This window comes from Haemaphysalis longicornis, unplaced genomic scaffold, assembly GCF_048455015.1.
Source record: "Haemaphysalis longicornis isolate Haplotype H1 unplaced genomic scaffold, Haemaphysalis longicornis Haplotype H1 scaffold_7, whole genome shotgun sequence".
Lineage (NCBI taxonomy): Eukaryota > Metazoa > Arthropoda > Arachnida > Ixodida > Ixodidae > Haemaphysalis > Haemaphysalis longicornis.
The window spans coordinates 182,617,951-182,638,387 of record NW_027526422.1 but is presented as its reverse complement, the minus strand read 5'-3'; the positions used below and the strand labels follow the sequence as shown (position 1 = coordinate 182,638,387).

General features: G+C 46.7%; 1 protein-coding gene across 1 annotated transcript in view; it reads right to left on the bottom strand.

Moving 5' to 3' along the window:
- Positions 1-508: 508 nt before the first annotated feature.
- The window catches only part of LOC144145614 (uncharacterized), a 28,615-nt gene continuing 8,686 nt past the window's right edge, over positions 509-20,437 (bottom strand). Inside the window, exons 2-5 of the mRNA XM_077677289.1 lie at positions 11,557-11,660; positions 9,822-9,920; positions 1,809-1,974; positions 509-991 (exon numbers count right to left, since the gene is read on the bottom strand). Coding sequence (XP_077533415.1) covers positions 813-991; positions 1,809-1,974; positions 9,822-9,920; positions 11,557-11,660 — 548 coding nt within the window. The 3' untranslated portion in view covers positions 509-812. The remainder of the gene's footprint in view (positions 992-1,808; positions 1,975-9,821; positions 9,921-11,556; positions 11,661-20,437) is intronic.

Genomic DNA, 20,437 nt, shown 5'->3' with positions numbered 1-20,437 from the left:
ATACCACAAAGACACATTCAGTTACACGAAGGTGTGTTTCACGGGCGAACCAGGTTGTGAAAAGGATTGAAGTCATACTTTGGTTTTTGTACATTGTAAAAAAACCTACACAGTTTTTTAACCTGGACCGCTGGAAGCAGAAATTTTAGTTGTCCAAATAAGTTGCCTCTAGGCACCTTGAAAGATGGTGACAGCCATGAAATTTTGACACGATTTGTTCACCTCGTTTTTGCGGCTTGACGTGCAGTAGGTAGACTGATTCATATATATACAAATTAGTCATGTTTCATTACTCGCTTAGTAACAACAGCCGTGGTTGGTGGGCATAGACCCGTGTAATTTGAAAAAAGGCAGATGACGTTCAGCGCCAGCATTGTATCGGCGATTTACCCTTCTGCATAGAAAAACACACCCTCAAAAATAACAATTATTGATAGCTCCCGTGTCCACGCAGTCCGAGGTCCTTGAATAGCCCCGAAAGAACGACCCAAAAGACTTTAAAGTTCATGTTGTGGTGCTGCCAGTTTTATTGAGACATACGAGGCATCGTTTAATAAAACATGGCAACAAGGTGGTATGAAGAAAGTTTCTCCAAGTACAAATACGACGTAAGATGGGCTTGCGACAACATAAAAACGCGGGAAGTTGGTTACCATCACGACTAGTAAATTTGGTCGTGGTTACCATTCATGGGGGCCGCTTTGCGCGCTATTAACTGGGGCACGATGAAAAAAAAAAAGACACGAATACAAGAGCGGTGTGCGCTCAGTTGCCTTTGCCGTATAAAAAATCTCCGTCTCCGTTCAGCCCCACTAAGTGGGCACCTTGGTGCCGGCCACTTCGTAGGAGTTAATCCAGCCGCTGGTGTCTTCTTCGATTTCGTACATGGCCGGACCCTGCGGCTGTGGAGCCCCGTGGCCGGGGCCAGCGTTGGGCCAATACGACTCGCCCACAGGTGTTAGCGGAGGAGCATGCCGGTTGCTCGGTAATCCTGCATGTATGGTTCGGAAATGAGCTGGACAGAAGCCACGTGCGTGCGCCACTGCAAGTTCTATTGCAGTGAAGAGTGCCAATGTGTTCTGCTTAAACAGAGCTAAATCACCAAATTGGCTGTCACTGCAAAACAAAGTGCAGAAAGAAACTGACTTCATTTTAGGATGTTCACTCGCCTTTTTTTTCTGCACAAACCAGGTTTAATACTGAAGTAATTGTTTGGCACTATATCTACGCCCCGCGCAACTCATGTGTTAACGGCACAAGTTTTTCGTGGCCTAAAATGGCGCTATTTGCGCGTCAGTTCCGGGAGGACAAGACGAGGCAGTGACATCAATGCCTGTGCCTTCCGCGATGATCCCAGTGGTTCGCTTTCTTAGCTTTCGTTCTTTCCGAATTTCATTCTGGGCATCAGCGCTCGGCACCAATCGCACTGCGCCGCCAGTGGCGGCGAAGGCGGTGATGGCATCATCGAAAATTGCCGACAAGTCTTGTTTTGACGGAAGTAGCAAAGCTGAACTAATCTGCCCAGCGGAAACCGCGGCAATTTTTTTTCGCTGTTAATTTCATTTGCCATTGGTGCGTGCGTGCGGCTTCCACACGTCCTGTAAAGACCATGGCTGAAGGCGTTAAAGCCCACTCGTAATAGAAACACTCTTACTCACAAACGTGAATAAGCCGAATGATAAGCTGATGGCGAAAAAGTGTATAAGCTCCCTGCAGAATTAACTGTCGGCTAATCAAGGGTTTCTGTTTTCACCGATTTGCAGCCCTCAAAAAATACCTTATACATAAATGCACGCATGTTTTCTTACCCGATTCTCCGAGTTTTTCTAAGCCAGGTCTGGGAACCCCCGGCTCTGATATGTTGCCTCTATTGTCCGCCTCGCCGAGAGAGTAAGTCGTGTTCGGAAACGTGTAATCTTCGTCATCTGTCATGCAGTAGCCACCTCGGCAAGTTCCTTCGATTCCATCCGGTATCTGTCGATAGGGAGGCAAATCAATAAAGGAAATCTCCAAAAATTACAAAAATTAAATCATGTCCGAAGATACTGTCATTCTGTGGCTTGCGTATTTGTTGCATATGGACCGTCAAAACCATGTTATTGCTGGCAAAGACTTGTTTTTCATAGTTACAGCCACCAGCAGGACGTCACACATGTTCCATACGAATAACCAGGACGTGGAAAGCAATCGCGTCTTTTTAGGTAAATAAAAAGTGTACCGAATTGCAATCACCTATTGTAATAACGGAAATTCGACGAAAACTGTCGCGCTGCCGATGGCAATCTATCTAAGCTTTCTCGGTACTCTTGGAAGACTGTTTGTTGTATTGGCCACGGCGTTATCTTGTGCGCCTGGTCCTACGCGCTGACTCCGGTGGCATAAGGAGCCCGTGAGTTGCCTTATAGTGCTCTGGTTCTTGTCGGGATTTTTTTTAAGACTTTGTCGTTGCCCTACTCCAGTGTCTCACGAATGGGGGCTCCTTGGATTCCAGGGTTCCGCGAGAGCATTTCAGGAGTCCAAGAAACCCTCCCCGAATACTCTCCCCCTACCCCTTCATTCTTTTTTTTTTTTTTGCCCAACGCTGCCGGCGATGCAAAAAAATCACGCCATATCAACGGAATGAATGATGAGAAGTGGGGCGAAGCTCGAGAGGGGGAGATCATCCGTAACCGTAACTCTCCCGTGAAAGTTTGCCCATTACATCATTAAGAACGACGTAAGACTGTGTGCGTACATTGTACAAATCAACTTTTATTTTCGGAGTCAATGCCCCCAGGCCCAGACCTGGTGAAAGACCCCGCGCCATCGAGGACTACCCCGCACCTCCACCACAATTTGTCACGTAGGGTGGGACACAACGGTAAAGAAAGAACTTTTATTTAGGGCGAACTTGTGCCCGAACAAGACGAGAGGAAACGAGCAAAGGTCCTTGCGTCTCGTTCGATCTCCGAGAACGACTGCCTGCGTTCGTGGCGTGATCTCTTGCGTGATCTCCCCCTCGCAGTGCACGTGCGCTCGCGCCTCCGTTGGCGAACACAGACAAGCTCGCGCTCCCGGTGCCGAGTTTGCGCTGCCGGTTGCAGCCGGTTCTTGCGCGTGCAACGCGGCCCACTGTGCGACATCTCCGAAACCATGCGGCGGTCACGTACCACGAGACACAACGGATGGACAGACCCATGGCTTTAGGAGCTTCGCCCCTAAAAGACGTGACTTCAAAGAACGACCCGTTCATTTTTGCGCTGCGTAGCCGAAGTATGAACGTGGGCTTTTTGCACAGCATGACAGCTATGCGGAAAAGCTACAAGTAACTTGCACTGACGTCACTTGTGTTAGTGCACTGTGTGCCCGGTGAAAAGCTGCGAACTTATGTCCTGCCCTTAGCTCGAGTATCACTCGAAAAGCTGAGAGCAGTGCTCCAGAAAGGGCGGTGCTGACGTCATGTACGAGCCACGTTTGGGTAACTTTTAGCCCTAAGAGCAGACTGACGACGTGATACGCTTCAGCATAAACGCCAGACACTGAAGGCGGGCATTGAATAAATCCTTGGGTGACCTTTGCTGCAAGTGCAAATCGTTCGGAAGTATGACACGAATCTGCATAGCACATCGTACGGTCCCCCGGGACATTTGCAAGCCCCAGGGGGTTCCCGACAGACGCATGGTTAAAGAGTGTTGTGTCGCGAATCAAATTGGCGTTTTACGCGCCGAGGCAACACGTGGGCTGTGTTTGAGGCGCGCTGTAGGGGACGTAGAGGATTGCTTAAGACCGCTTCGGGATCCTTAACGTGCACCTAAATCGCGACACACGGCAGCTTCCGTTTTTCGCCTCCTCCAAAAAAACTTCCACCTCGACCGAGGTCGAACCCTCGTCTTCGTTCTCGGCAGCACAAATGCATTTGTCCTTGAGTTACCACGGCGGATGTTGTGTCGCTAATTCTTTCTAGCCAGTGTTGATCTTCGCGGATTCTAAACAATTAAAGGCCACTAGCGGTAGTACCCGCGGATACCCGGGTGGGCCACTATACCAATCACACTGATAGGTATAACGCATGTTGAGTTATTTCTTACTAGCCATAATTAGTTAGTTCACGGTGCAGTTGTACACAATTGGGAACTCCTGCTTGCTATCAATAGATGGGCTCCTAGCAGAGGCGTGTGGTAATGGAGAACGACTAGAACTCGCGTTTTATTGGAAACATCCTGGAATAAACTGTACGAAGATAGTGTACTCAAACGACTGCGTACCCATGCCACTGCGATGAAAGGGCCACCCACGGTCCTACATCAAATTGGGATTGTGCAGAGGACCCACCCCTTCCTATTAATTCCCCTGGGCAGTAAGTGAAGGCGTTGAGCCGCTCGGACCCAGCTCCAGAAGGATCTCGTTACACGAATGGCTCAAGTCGTCGTGAAAGTTGGGGTGGCGGCCATCGCGCCTTAATAAATTTCCGCCAGTAGAAGTTTTTCTAGGTCTCTGCCCATGGAAGTGTTATCTCAGTAGGTATGATCGATAACCATCTCTCACAGTTTTATGATAAATAACATGGGTTCCTACGGGAGACGTGTAGTTACAGAAAGTCCCAAGAGATGGCGCGAGCAGCTCGACCGCGCGAAAATTTCATAAAGGTTTTCTTTTTTTTTTGTGGGGGGGGGGCAATGTGATTGTACAGTGGCGTTACGACTAAGGTCGCTGTGCAACGCCACCCCGTTACAAAGGGGAATCCGCTAAGCATCATCTGCATCGCCGCGAAAATTTATTTCAATTCCTCTTCCGAAGGTTGTGTAATCCAAAAATCCCGCTCAGCTCTAATATTTGTTAGGACCAAATCCTGAAATTAGTTTTTGCAGATTTGTATAGGCGGCATTTGTAGACAAAAACTCACTGGATATATCAACGGGCTGAACAGTCGGGGCAAAGCTGCAAAAGCGCATAATTTTCCCAACATCTTGATTCTCCCTATCAGGTGGTAGCTGTAAAAAATACATACAGTAAAACAATTTCAAAATATTTCCAAGGGGTGCCTAATCAACAAAAACATGTTCGATATCTCAACGGGCCTGCTATATTAAGGAAAATTTGTCGCAATATGTTTAATGTTTTTCACCCTCTCAAGGGTGTAATTTTTAAAACATACAGCCACATTAAGCTCTTACGACATAGTAGGAAGGTGCTCTGAAATTTGCAGCCTCTAGAACCAGCAGTTTGGCTGTGCATTGACATCTCCTGTTAGGCTGTTCAGTCCGTCAGGGGTGTAATTTCAAAAAATCTTTCTCGGACTTTGGCGGTGTCTCCAGGAGAAATCTTTGAAATCGGTTTTGTGCATTTCTATGGGTAACATTTAGCCGTAAAGGCCAATTGTATCCTTTAATCAGTGAAACATATACTGGCGAATCTAAAAACTCCCAACTTGCTCAGAAATGCAGATTTGTGTGGTTAGGGCAAAACCGTAAAACTAAATTCTAGAAATTCTTATAGTCTACATGTACCAGGAGAAATCTCTTCGGTACCTGAAAGGGTGAGCGAGATAATCACTAATTTGAGACATAATTTCCGATAATCCTGCCTTAGTAAGCCGCTACGCCATGAAAGGAATGTACTCCTGAAGATTCAACTGTCTAAGCCGAGCATTTTCGGTTGGGTGCAGATGAATCAGTCCAGTCAGTCAGTCAGTGATTTGGGCACTTCATTTTATAGGTATAGATAAGCACACTGCCACGGCTCCACACGGACATGCTGCTTAGTGGGTAAGCTGCTACCTGGGGACGCTGGTGCCAGCACATCCCTTAAAAATAACATTTTGCATGCAGGACTGGAGTTGTAATTAAACAGAGTGCACGCGTAGTTTTACCGCTCCTACACCAAGTAGCCTGCCAGTTATGTACCTTCCGAAAATATTCCCTCCTTACGCCGTTTGTCTTGCTCAAACGAGATATTATTTCGCTTGTTCACGAATGAATACAGGGTGCACGTTTATTCGACCTTGCGTCACCACTGCTTTCTTGCCCTCAATATTTCTTAGTTAGAATGAGCGGTTCCTAAATCTTCGGTACAGGCAGCAATGACAAGCTTAAACATGGGCAGTTCAAAACCAATAGCTTATCTCAGTCTTGCTTCTTTATTATTTTTTTTGTAAAACCAGGCCAAACGTAAGCAGTTAGTTCAAAGAGATACCGTATCTCAGCCCTGTTTCTTTAGCTATTGTGGTACGCAGCGTAACGTGTGCAAGGATATCTGATGCAGCATTTAAACCATGGACTTCATCTCCGCATACTAGTTTATTCACAATAATAAATTGGATTTACTGATAAATTAGCGAAGTAAATAACTGCGCGCTAAAACACGCCACTTGACGAAAGATAGGGTCGGAACTTCACGCTGCCCAGAAAAAGGGACAGAGAGGGATCTCACATTAACTACAATTTGGCCGCCTGTCTGCTCACTGTGCTGCAAATGTCGTTGAAAGACGAGATCAGTGGGCGAAATTCGTCTTCCGCCGCCTCTGCCACTTGATCTCTCTCTCTCTCTCTCTCTCTCTCTCTCTCTCTCTCTCTCTCTCTCTCTCTCTCTCTCTCTCTCTCTCTCTCTCTCTCTCTCTCTCTCTCTCTCTCTCTCTCTCTCTCTCTCTCTCTCTCTCTCTCTCTCTCTCTCTCTCTCTCCACTTTTCACGCTTTTCCCTCCCTTTCGATACAAAAACAATAGCATCGTTTGCTAAAGCCAATTTCATTTTCCCGCGTACCACTGCTCGCGCATCTACTGCAACCTTCTATTACTCTTGAACTTGGAACACTGCCACGAGGTGCAGGCTCGCGCGAGCTCTTTCTGCGTTTTCTGGTCAAAATATTGGTTCTAACCCGTATTTTTATTCGCAATCGGAAATATCAACCGCACATTTATTTTCCATTAAAATAAGAGTGCTAGTACCAGCCGTGCATTGTTGTTTTGCGCAACTAGTTAGCACGTATGAAGTATGCTTCCAGATTTAGTGGTTCGGAAATATTTTGCCTGTAAAAACGTATCGTTCAATTCTTTTCAATTTTAGCTGGATGGCTGAATCGAAGGACCGACCGATCGACCAACAGACAGACAGACACAATTTTCGGGTTGAAGCTGCCCAAGAAAATAGTTTGCCGCCCTTTATAACCGCCTACATGCTTCTCTGCACAAGATTGGGGGTGGAAGAAAACAAGGCCCTTGGGCAGGAGCTGGGCAATTTGCGATTGAGAAATTGTCTTATAACTCTTAGCGTTCTTTGCAGGTTTCTGTAGCACCTTCGCCACAGCGTAATTCACCCGCCTACGCGCTCGTCTGCTTTCAAAGCAGCGCCTTTTTAATGCTGCGACACCTAGTGATGTATCCTAGCAACGCGCTCGCGATCCTTGGTCTCTGAACCAGAAGGCGGGGTTCGCTCGTCTCCTTCCCGCACAGCTTTTTCTAGCCAACTTTTCAAAACAGCCAATTCAATGAGCACTTTTTAAAAAAAACAACTCGTAAATACTCGTGTTTTGTCTGAAATGTGCCCAAAAAACCTGTACCGGTGTTTCTAACAATGCTTACACATATAAGCCGTGCTTCCATTTGTAGTGGCATCAAAAGGTTTCACTATGTGTACTTAGTCTTTGTGCTCGCCATTACGCAAGTAGTGTCCTTTAATGGAGCATGGAGCAAGATTTACGCCAATGTTAATGTATTCGTTCTGGCACAAAGGTGACTCCAGTGGTTTCTCGCAGCACGAAAAAAGCAGGGACCGAAATTGGGGCAACCCCCTCAAAGCCACACATTACAACCCTTGCGAAAAAAAATAACTGGAGGACGATTTGGACCTACTGAAAACATCATTGGTTCAGCTGGAACCATTTGAAAATGCAAATGGTTCCATTTGGTCCAATTGTGTTTTCGACAGGACGTAATGAGCCTACTTTTGTTTTGTTTTTCCCCCTGGGTTTGTCTGCCTTATTAGGCAGAGAAACGCATTTATCCAAGAACTTTCTAAACCACCGTGAGCCTTTTACTACTCCTGCAAGGTTGTCTTTCCTGCGGCACGTCCCGCGTACCCGAGGCGTTGGCTGAGGCGTTGCGCTACTGAAAACAACGTGAGGAATTAAATTGTGTGCAGCGGTCAATATTTTTTCTATTGGCGGTGGACAACGGAGACGACAGCGGTGGGCTAGAAGACGTCAGCCGAAGACATAAGCAGAAGACACCGCGTATTAGAGGCATCGGCACGAGTTTTCCAGATTTCCCAGTGATCTCAGTTGTTCCTTGGTCATCCACTGCAGCACTTTTCGGGGTCCGGATGTAACTTTGACGCATGGAACCACAACTTAAAGGGGGCGATGAGGACCAAATACAAGATTAGTTCATTAGAAGACGGCCTCTTCTCGACAACAATGATACCAATGTTACCACAAACTTCAAATAAGTCACTTAGACATAAGTCACTTAAACGAAAATAGGTGAAGCAGCGACGAGGTGTCTATGAAGTTACAGAATCTTGTTTGCGCGATTATTGAAGCCACCGCCAACAAACATGAGTGGGTGGTTCTACTGGAGCCCCTAGTTGCGCTAGGCCGTATAACTTAAAATAACACCAATAAGTATGCTTTTAGTGTTTCCCTGAATTCAGTAACTGGTGCCGCTACTGTCACTGGTGATGTCGTGTACCGTGAACTTAAAATGATTTAATTATTTGTTCATGTGTCTTTTTTTGTTATAAATCGTCTTTGGGTGCTGGATAGGGCTGAGTGAGTTAGCAAAGATTAGTTCTTGCAAAGTTAACAAGGTCGTATATAGTCTTCATGATCCCTTTTAACCTTCTCTGGTACTTTTCATGTGCCCTGACCCGTATGCCCATACACATGCTGCGTCACATCAGTTTTTCTTTAGCCCCAGCGTGTTAATTCGGAGAAGCTGCCAGGGTTGTTCGCAATTAAAGTAGGCTGGGCCAATTTCTGGATGATTACAGTAAAGCTTGGTTGGAACAAAGTTGGAGAGGGAACATAAATTACTTGTTTTTAACCACTGCTTATAGGACCCTTGTCTAGATGCGGCGTCAATTAAATAAAGAAAATTTACGATATCTTTGCTGTGCCAGTCACTTCGTTATAGTTTATTTCACTGTAACAACTTTTATGGAGTTTGAATTGCACCTATATTTGTGGGACTTACTTGACATGGAACTTACTTGACCCTTGTCTACATGTTCTAAAAATATAGAGAAGATAATAGATTACTTTGCAGCATTGTGTACTTCGTGACAGCCCATTTACCCGCCACAGTGGCCGCTTTTCAGATGACGGAGAAAAGCGAAAACGCCCGTGTGCCGAGACTTCGGCGCAACATCCCAAGGTGGTCAAGATTACACCGGAGCAAAATGGAGAGACGAGCTAGTTGGTGAACATTCATGAGCGAAGCTAAGGCTATGTTCAGACTACCGATGTAAAAGCCGTATCGTGATCTATGGACGTAAAAAAGCGGCATGTCACGTAGTTCGGTTAGCTGAGACGTGAAATGACGTCATTCTTTAAAGTTATTACGACAGTTGCAGCAACAGTCTAAACCCGGCCTTAAGCGCAAACTGACACAGGGGTGAGAAAGGGAAACGACACCAGCACTGGTGTCGCTTTCTGCTTTCCCTTTCTCGTCCCTGTGTCAGTTTGGGCTTAAGTTTCACTCGTGGATTAAACCGGAACCATCCACCAGGACGTGCCTCATAGCCCAACTGTAGCTTCGGTGCGTTAAACCCCATAATTAATTTATTAGTAGCCCATTCCACCATAACAGAGTTAGCGCGTAATATTTCTACATGTATTTGTTGAACTTACCCGACATGGGGTGCCGTCGTGTATGGCGCCGAAATACCATTGTTCGCCCATCCATTCTGGATGGCAGAAGTAGATGCACTCTGTCACGTTTTCTGTGAACTGAACAATAGAGGGCCAATAACGATCACACGCACCAAACTTCCAGTAACCGCTACAAGTTCTGGGATGCCAGAAAGTGCTACATTCTACACCCCTTGGTTTTCCTTAAATTTGTGAATAGGCAAAATTTGCAGACACAATTCCATCACTTCGAAAAGTTAACATCGATGCACAACAGACTAATGCATCTAGCGTGACTTTAGAGGACTAAAGTCATGTTTTTAAATTGCCAACATTTTTACACCAATTTCGGCGATTCTCTTTGTCGTCTGGGAGCGTGGGCTCTCTGGCTTTTTGAAGCGAATAAAAGTTTAACCAGCCGGACTATTCCTAATAGTATTACTTGTACTGGCTAATATGCACACAGCCGCCAGTACAACTGCCACTTGTACTAATGGAAGGGTAAGCAACAACAACATTACTAAAAGCTTCATTTGAAGGCTTCGAGGATAAAAAATTAAGGCAGCACAAGAGGTGCAAGCTCGTCACTCATTCCAAACAAGGAGCTATGTACTTGGTACCGGACAATGCTGATTGACGTAAATTCGCATGTTACATACGCGCCGAAGGGGTCATTCATGATGCCTGAAAAGTTGTTAAACATACGTTGTTCGCCGAAAAACCACAAGCAGCTTTCACCGCAACATATTCCGTTCCGTAGAAGCCTTTCCAGAAACTAATTGGAACGAAAAAAAAAACAATTCATCTTTCGATAATTGAGAGTTTGGGTACGTGTACTCAATGGGGCATAATATATAGTGGTAACTCCTTCGCATTTCGACCGCAATAAACGAAGCCATTTGGGTTTGAGTTATCAAAGTTTCTCATTCTCCGAGAATGCATATATGAAGTCAGTTGATGTTATTGGGTCTAAATTTTGCGTTTCTAAATTTATATCCACGTCTTTGTACAATAATTCTCCAGCTGCAGCAGTTTATTGCGGTGCCTTTGCAATTACGGACATTCATGGGCATTTTGGTGAATATGCGCTTTTAGAAAGAATAATTCATCAGTAAAAACCGGAGCAAATCATGCTGATTACGAGGATGATTATGATGTGTGATCCCCCTCTCCGCCCCCTCCTCAGTAAGGGAAATGACGAAGTCCATGTAACGTGTCTAAGGTACTTACCCATTGCTTTCTCTCCTTTTCTAACTTAAGGCTTGTATTATCCTCTAAATTATGCAGCTAAACTAAACTCTGATTCTACCATGATGTCCCCGCGTTTTTCCCAAGACTTGATCTCCACTGCCGTCCTGTTAACGCTTCCGTTAACTTAGAAATGCAAAAACACTACTTTACGTGGCAACTCAATCAAGCGTGTTACAATTTTCGGAAGCTTCTACGGGAGTTTTGAAGTCAGTGCTCATGATATTTCATTGTGCCCTGTTCCTACGTGAAAGTATACAAAACAAACAATGGAGAATTAAAGCCGCGTATTTTCAGCTTCTGCCTTCGTTTAAAAATTACGCAAATCGAACTGCTTGGCTTTGAACATGGCCCCATGTCTACATTCGAAAGCACACAACCACCACCAGTTGCCGATAGCAATCTCAACCTGCAGCCACAAATGACGGTTGGAAAGCAAGTCAACGCGGCTTCGAAGTGTCAGCGCGTTCAAAAGTGAAATCTTTACCGTTGCGTTCGTGAATCCGTGGGGCGCCTCTCCCCTAGCTTTGTCTTGGCACCGGTAGAGCGGGTTATCTTGAATTGGGGCTTCTAGCGACAGCTGTGTGACGCCTGTGTGGGAAAAAGATTGCACAAATTATAGTTACGTAAAATGTTTTGTTACGATGTTATGGAAGTCACACCGCGAGAATATGAAATCGAACGCGGCAATGCAATTTCAAAACAACTCTGTATAAGATTGATGTAAAACAAAAACGCGCCTCAAATGAAGCAGTTCCACTCAACGTGACAGCTGCCAAGTGCGGAGCAGTGATTCGCCAGAGGGGCTGTGTCACCCTCACTTGACTAGTTTCGGTATCAGCCGGGCGTTGATACTGAAAATCGTCAAGAGAGGGCGCTGCAGCCCCTCAAAACGCCTACAAAGCGACATTGAATTGAGTTTTCATTAATCTGAGATAACTAATAAGTTAATTCATAATTTAGTCCTTATTTTATATTATCGTGTACTTATTAGCGGTCTAGCAACTTTAGCCTCCGTGGCAAAGATCACCCCCAACACTTTGCATTTAAGGAACGTGTGCCTCTGTGGCGCAATGGGATTGACATCGGCTTCGTAACGCGAAGGACCCAAGTTCGATCCCAACAAGGGGAAGCCGGGATCTTTTCGAAGCCTTTGTATGGTGCGCGACGCCGCGTTACAACGATAGCTAGATACCGTGACTACGGATGAGCTACGACGACAAGCCGGGCCCCTAAAGTGCTCCTCATTTATAACGTATGGTTCCTTGCACTGACGAATCCCCGCGACAACTGGCTGCGCCATAATACTTCGCAAATTCCCCCCCCCCCTTTATGACGCTATGACCGGGCATATTCGCATTGCGCTTTATTCCCGAGAGTCAACCGCACTCTCGGACAGAGTGCAACGCATTCTGAACCGTCGCGCACATTCTTCCGAGTGTTTCCTCGCAGTGGAGGCGAGAACATCCTCTGGTATACTTTAAAGTTATTTACACGCTTAACAATGACTTTCGTCTTTAATGAACAGCTTTACAGCCTAGAAAAAACACAAAAAAAACCTGCAAAGAATGTTATACGACAAAACACCCTTTAAAAGTGTTTTTATTGTGTTTTTGCTAGGCTGTAAAAAGTGTTGTTAGTGCACTATACACCCTTCAAAGAGGCGATAAAGACAAAATACAATTTTAGTTGAATAGAAATACTGCTTTGTCCCGATAACTATAATACCAATTTTATCGCGAACTTCGAACAAATAACGGAGATATTAAAAAAGACGTGTGAGGCAGTGGCGACTGTCCAGCCACTTTGCGGCAACTTCTCTGTGACGCCACATAATCTTGTTTGGGCGATTGACTGCCGCCTAACATAACCCATTCCAAGTACACGTGACTGGACGATTGCAGTTGGGCCTCCAGTTCTGTTTGATCGCATCACTTGAATGCTAACGTGCAGGTAACTACGTTTTTAGTGCTGGCACATTGGATGTCACTCCTGCCCATGGCACGTCACTGCAGCACGAACCTTGTATGTTTGTAAGTGCAGAGCACTTCAGGGGCTCGTCTTGTCGCCGTAGCTCACTCGCTGGACCCAAGTACAGCCACGCGGCATTCCGTCGTAGCGGAGTCCCGTCGTAGCGGCGTCCCACAGAGGCTAGCCAAGCGGTTGTTGCGCACTGCGACCGAACCATCTAGGAAAGACTAGAAGAAGTCTGTGCGTGTATTTCAATATATTTCTAATATTTTAATTTTTCTGCAATGTGAACACCGAGCTTTGTGAACACCTCAGCGAGAGGAGACATCGACATCATTTTGGGGACCGCATACTTGCGACCTAATGTTCCAGCTCCCGGTAGCGGAGGAAATCTTTTTTTTTTAGGTTTGTGGTTTAAGTTCCGCTCTTGACGGCACCTGCTGGCAGGGTGTCGAACCGGAACAGGAACCGAACCGAAAACCGGAACCGAACCCGAATTTTTGCCCGGAACCGGAACTGAACCGGAACCGTATTTTTTCCGCCATTTTGGAACTGAACCCGAACCGGAACGAATTGAAGGAACCGTTCCGAACCGGTTCCGGGGCCTCCAAACTGTGATTTCTAGTTTTCCATTCCGGTACCCTACCTTGCACCCGAAGATATTTTTACCATTCGCCAGACGGCACCACGCAATATTTTGCATACTCTGCACTTCTGTCGCGAAATTCATGTCCCTCCTTGACGGGTTTTCTTGCCGCTCGCCATTTCTTGCCGTTCGCCGAGAGGAGCCGTACCGCAAAGCGGAGGAATGTTCTCGCCGCCATTGTCGCACCCGGGTGGGCTGGCCATGTGTTTCGGGGAGAGAGGTGGGCGAGAGTGCCGCGGCCTACTGAAGGCTGCGCCCCGGGAATTCTCGGAAGACGCGCGGCCCGGTGGACTGTGTGCGTGGTGCAGCGCGGGGTTTCCGGGGAGAATGGGCTGAGAACTGGTGGTGGCCGGACGTACGGCCGGGACGCGGCGTCGGCCTTGAGGGCTGTGCTGGGGAGGCCGAGCGACGACGGCGGTGAACTTCGGGCCCCCGAAGATTCCTCAAGGAGGCGACAGTGCGCGGCCGGAGTTCACCCAAATTGCGTCGCTGATCAGCGGTGCCCCACCACAGACGACCGACAGCCTCCGTCACCCCGGCGAGACCATCGGCCGGACCGCAGCTAAGATGTTCTCCCCTTCTCCATCTTTCTTCGGACTCTTCCTTTTCATCTTCTGTGTTGTATTTCCCTATGCGGACTGCACGGGCTTCTTATCCGCCTCCTTCAGTGCACCACGCGGTATGTGTTTCTAGCGGGCCTATTGTTAGTAGTTGGGGGAAGCCTCCAACCCCGCCTATTGTACACTCTACTGTCCCCTTCATTTACTGTCGTCTTCTCCTCGGGCTCGTAACGGCGTGTACCTTTTCTTTCATTGTGATTAATGTACTTCGTGTCGGTGTCTTGGCAGCTCTGACCCCAACGGGGTGTCAACTGCAGTGTGTATTTACTCGTCAAACCTTCTGTCTGTCTGTTTCGAATTTCCTGTGAATGTGAAGTAAATGTCCGTTGTTTTGAAACTGTTTTCCCGTACCCCGTCTCGTGCCTCACGCCAGCGGCCAATCAGGCGTGGACCTATCGCCGGTTAGCAGGTCCGAACCACATTCTCGAATTCGCACGTAAGGGGGAGTTGTTTGTCGCTCCTCCCGTCCGAGACATCGGCCACTAAATTATTACATCGCTCAATTCTGTGACAACTTCCCAAGGCCCATAAGGTTCTCATCCTATTATTACCCTAAATTTAATGTAAAGTCCATATACACTACTAGTTTGCTTTAAGTATTGCCCATCTCCCCAAATTATCTTTTTGCATTCACAATAACATAAGTTAGAACGCATATTCCGTGGCAACATAACATGGGGTATTCTTTATGGTTTCTATCTGCAGTGTGTTTAAAATCGGGTGAAGTTTTTATGTTGTTAATTCGAATGCATCCGTGTCCGCTTGCAAAGGTCTTCAGGGACACCATCAACAATAAATCCGTATCTTCCACTTATTTTAGTTTGAGTGGGCACTTTATAAAAACAGCACTGAGACACAAACACTCACAGTTCTCTACATCACCATCACTTTTTCTTGTACAGTGCCGTTGTGTCCTTTGGTTACTGCCCTAGAAGAACATGAGAATTGAAAAAAAAATTGGGGCCTTCTCAATTTCACTTTTAAAGTAAATGCGATAGCATTTCGATGCATGGATTTAGGTCGAATAACGCGGATTAGCGGGTAGACTAGGGTGGTTTAGTGAGATGAGTGAATGAATTAATGTAAATCAGTGGAACTGCGGTGTTGATTAATATGGATTAGAGGAATTAGCGGGTCAGTTAAGGCGAATTAGGGGTTGGACCAAACATGATAGATTTGGGGTCCTTGGCATTTGTAAATTTTGCAGCGTTCTCTTTCTCGACCAATCAGGAAATTTAGTTACGCACAAAATAGCCGGAACGTTATGTGTCGACCACCTGAATGCTATAAAAGGCCTTTTGTATGCACGTATTACGCTCTTATGTTATTTCTCGCGTAAGATTTACATCTCGTACTGAAGTCAAACACTAATAGCCTAATGCATGTCTTATATTCACCAAAAGGTTCTCAAAATGTGTGTATATATGAGGTAAGACTAGGAAGCAACTAAACTGAAAAAAAAAGGAACGATTAACTGGTTTGATGCGAAAGACACCCGATAGCATTCTCCGATACTCTTCTCTTTCTTCGTGCTACCGTTCTGCAGCCTTCCACAGGTGTAGCATCTCAACCCCCGAAAACAGCCCCTTCCAAGCTGAGGAAGAGGCGATAGCACGTGCGCTTAGTCAAAGGGCCGCCAAAAGTCTCATAACAGACTCTTATCAGGCGTGGCGCAACTTTGCCAACAGTCTATTGCATGTTACAACACTTCGAATGAACAAGCAGAGACCACCAACGAGGCCAGCCAGGATTGTATGGGCACCAGCTCATACTGGCATCGCCGGCAGACAAGATCACCAACCTCGTGGCTGGACATTTGACCCGCTTAGCCAGCGCTGATGAAGCCGAGCCAGAGCGCATGCATCCTATATACATACCAGGAAATTAATTAGCACTATAGGCTTTCCCGTAGAACGTATTCCTTCTCGCACAAATCACTAGCGAATAACCAGGAAAGATTATTCCTCGCACTGCGGATTAACATTTTCCCACAAATCACCAGTCTTCACCTCTTTGACCGGACACAATTCTCTCCATTTCGTCGCTTCTGTGGGGCGCCTGGGAACCTCATACACACAGTAGGCGGCTGCGACAAGTCCACCCTAGATCCACCCAACCTACACGTTTCCATAGAGATTTGGGAGAAAGCCTTGGCCAGCTCCGGCCTGGAAGATCAGTTTCTTTTGATAGAAACGACTATCGACTCTACCCCTTGAATGAGGACGCCTCTCTGAAACTTTACCTCGATTTATTTTAAGTTCATTTTCCCTCTCTCTACGAGGGATAATTACTGCTGCTTGTGACTTCACTCAGCTATTATCTTTCGTATAGCCCAACCGCTCTCACCTGTCGCTGAAGTGCCATTTAGCAAGTTCGTGTCTCAGGTGGTTCCCTATCCAATGCCGTCCTGTACACGGCGTCCAATGAGTCAGTAAAGCCGTTCTTTCTTTCTAACTGGAACGTTAGCATATGAAAGATGAGCAGAAGGAAATCGCTTTAAATACCACCAGCCACGCTTGACAGTCGGAGGTTGACGCCGACGCCAGACTGTTTTCGACTTCTAGCAGTGCTAATGATTTCGTGTAAAAGCTAAAGCGCTGTTGAAACAAGGGTACATAAAAAGCGTAGCAGACCAATCAATTTATTTAAATGCAAAATTATTTGCCTCATTGTGCGAAAACAGGGGTGCATGCGCGCGTGCGTGCCTAGAAATTTGGTGGAACCAAAAAAGATGTTGGGCGCTCAGGCTCTCCTGCCCGCCAAAAAGACTGCGACTGCCTCCTCGCCAGTAAACTACCTGCCTGCCTGGCTGCCTGCCAGGCAGGCGATTCCTGCGAGGATGCGTGATTTCGGGACGAGGGGCGGCCCGCCACGAGACGCCCGGGCGGAGGGGGGAGGCGACGGAGACGCAAAATGCTTTCCATGGCGACACTCCAGGGTACTAGAAAATTTCTGCAGAAATTCAAACAATTATCTACTAATGCGTAGCATTCCTATGCCGCTTGTCCTCAGTGAGAGTTTCTACAGCCAAGTTTTTTTTTTTTTTTCGTTTTTATAAATCCTGTCCGACCAATTATCTCAATTGACGCTGCTATAATTACAAATGGAATATTCGCGAAATCTCCATTATTGTGGAAATGCAGGCAGTTATATGGTTTCCCATTTGCCTTAATTGCTTAATATTTTTCTTATTTTATAGTTTTTCAAAATTTCGTTCTACCAATTATTTTCATTTGCGCTATTATAACGATTACATTTGTAACTCGCGAAATCTGCCTTATTGTGGAAATGCAGGGTGTTACACGGTTCGCCAGTTTCCGCAATTATTTTACATTTCTTTTATTTTTTACATTTATAAATTTTGTTCGACTAATTATCTCCATTTACCCTACATAACGATTACAGGTGGAAATTTTCTAAAATCCTCATTATTGTGGAAATGCAGGGTGTCACACGGTTTGCCAGTTTCGGTGATTACTTTTTTTATTTTTTAGTTTTTCAGAAATTTTGTGCGACCAGTTATCTCCATTTACGCTATTATAGCGATTGCAGGTGGAACTCCCGCGAGATCGGTATTTTTGTGGAAATGAAGGAGGTTGCACGGTCCTTGCTGTGGGCAAAGAATGGTACGCATTAAAACGATTGTGGACGGACGGGTCGTCTGCTTATAGTAGGACGGGGCAATAGGCAGTCTGCAGGGAGGCTGGGAAGATGCACCGGGGGGGGGGGGGGGGGGGAGGCGTCGGAGGCACCCATGTGCTGCCCACTGGTCAGGAGGCTACCTTTTTGCCTTCCAGAAGACTGGCGAGGTCGCATTATTTGTAGACGATGTGCGTCCCGTCACTTGTCGGCGAAGGGAGTGGATCACATGGCTGCACAGCGGCTACGTAGAGCCATGTGTTAGAACGCAGCCCTTAAGCACCCGCTCCTGTGGTTTCGCGTAGTCCCTCAGCGTTGGACTCGTTGTAACCAAGAGAACGAAGACGCCACCGAAGATAGAGCTAGCAGGAAAACGGAGGCTGCAAGTATGGCGGAAGTGTAAGGGGGAGGGTGTAATTCCGTGACCGTTCCAGACGTGCTTCACAGTGGCGACCCCTTACGAGATAACGACAGAGTACGCCGCGCGCCGTCGTGCATTAACTGATGACGCGATCACTTCCTGAGGAACAGCATCTATGCGCCGTCGCCGAGAAGACTACAGTTCGCGCTGCACTCAAATTTCGCATTAGCGAGTGTCGTAATCGTCCGTCATTTTCTTCCTAAAAACAAAAACTGCACGGTATAAAACTGCAGTGTTATGATGCAAGAATAAATTTAAAAAATTACAAAAATGAAAGAAACTAAATCAATAAAAATAAACTTGCTGCCATAAAAAGCAGGGCTTTCAAATTCATACAAATACGGAATCTTAAGTGTCCGAGCGAATTTTTCATTTCGCTTCAGTTAATTTTTTAATCATGGACCTACTATAGAAAACATTTTGCAGTACATTTTACAGTTAAAGGAACTTTTCAACACTTTAGATCAACGCTCTCACTCTTATCTTCGCATCTGGAAGCACTGCAAAAATTATAGCTATTGCCAGCACAGAGGAGCAGTGCGGGATTTGCTCGTCCCAGCAGATACGTTTGCCGTTTCTGCTCCGCTTTTGTGGTTTCATTTTAATGTCGCAACTTAAGGAAAGCCGGCAAATAGCCGCTAAATCGCTGTAATGACGTCATTCCAGCGGTAGAAGAACGCCAAGACTGACTGGCGAAGAGAGAAAAATATTTCAAGCACGTTTGTAAGTTATCTGATTGGGACAGGGCAGTACTTTTTGTCTGAGCGACTTTCCGACTCCCTGATCTAAGTACTGGATGTGTTGGTTGACTACTTTCTGCAAGCATTCAAGATTTCGAACAAAGTTGAAGAAAGGGTTGCAGGGTTGCTTATTTTTGGCCAAAACAAAACATTTGCACAAAAAAACCTACATTATGGCTTCGTTTTTCACAAAGCAACCTGACAAGGAAACGAAAACCGAACACAAAAAATTAACAGAAAAAAACACGCCTGCTTTTTTTTCTCCGAACCCGTTCGAACCCGTTTGAACCGGTTCGAACCGGTTCGAACCGGAACGGAATGGTGCGCCGGAACTGAACCCGAACCGAACCCAAAAGCCTTGAACCCGAACCCGAACCGAACCCGAAAAAATTTCGGTTCGACACCCTGCCTGCTGGTGCTACCAACTACGACACAAGAAAAAATTGACGCCGCTTGCAGTAGTGGTGCAAGGCTGGAGAAACAACAGAGTTGGCGACCCCTCTGCCTTCGTCCGAGACCCGGCTGTTGCCTCTCACACGAATTTCCGAACTTGCCGCTGAACGTTTTCCGTGATTGGCAAGCCCGGACCGTTTTGTCAGCAGCCTTTCACATCTCTCCCAAAGTGGACCGCGCTAGCACGCGCTAGAACCGGTGGCGAACGGCTTCGCGAACTCGGCGTGTGTAGCGCGAGCTGTTCTGTTTCCCACTTGAGGCGCAAACGCACGTGAACTGATGAGGAGAACAGCACGCGAGAGATCCCGCCACTAATGGAGTGTTCTCGAAGGTCGAGCGGTGTCGGCGCGCTCGATGCCGTCATAGCTTTAGGCGAGGCTTGCCTCCGCCTACGCTGCTGGGCGAATGTCGTGCCGGGTGCCTCGCACCGGGGGGGTTTTGTTTCTTTGTCGTTGATTTTTCGAAAGCCACCGGGCCTACCTCAAGACTAAAGCGCCCTGCTGTGAAAAAACGCCCCTTCTGCCACACAACTCGGACCATCCTAAACTCCTGAAAGAGGCATTATCAACTTTGATTTCCGGAATGTCCTGGTGAAATCTTGCCCGCACCATACTGCCAGCAGGCTTGACTACCAGCTGGAGCGGTTGCAGAGTGCTTGTAATCCCACGTCTGATGTCGCATCTCCGAAGAAGGCGAGCGAAGGCTCTCCCACGCGCAGAAACTATACGGAGGGCCGGTAAAAGGTCTCGGTAGGCCCGTGTATGCAAAATGTTTCACACCACGTGAAAAAATTTGCCATGCCTTCCTAAAAAAAGTTGAGAGAAGCACGGACACTAAGATAAGCGTGCGTCGAACCTTCGCTCAAAGTGCGTTGAATC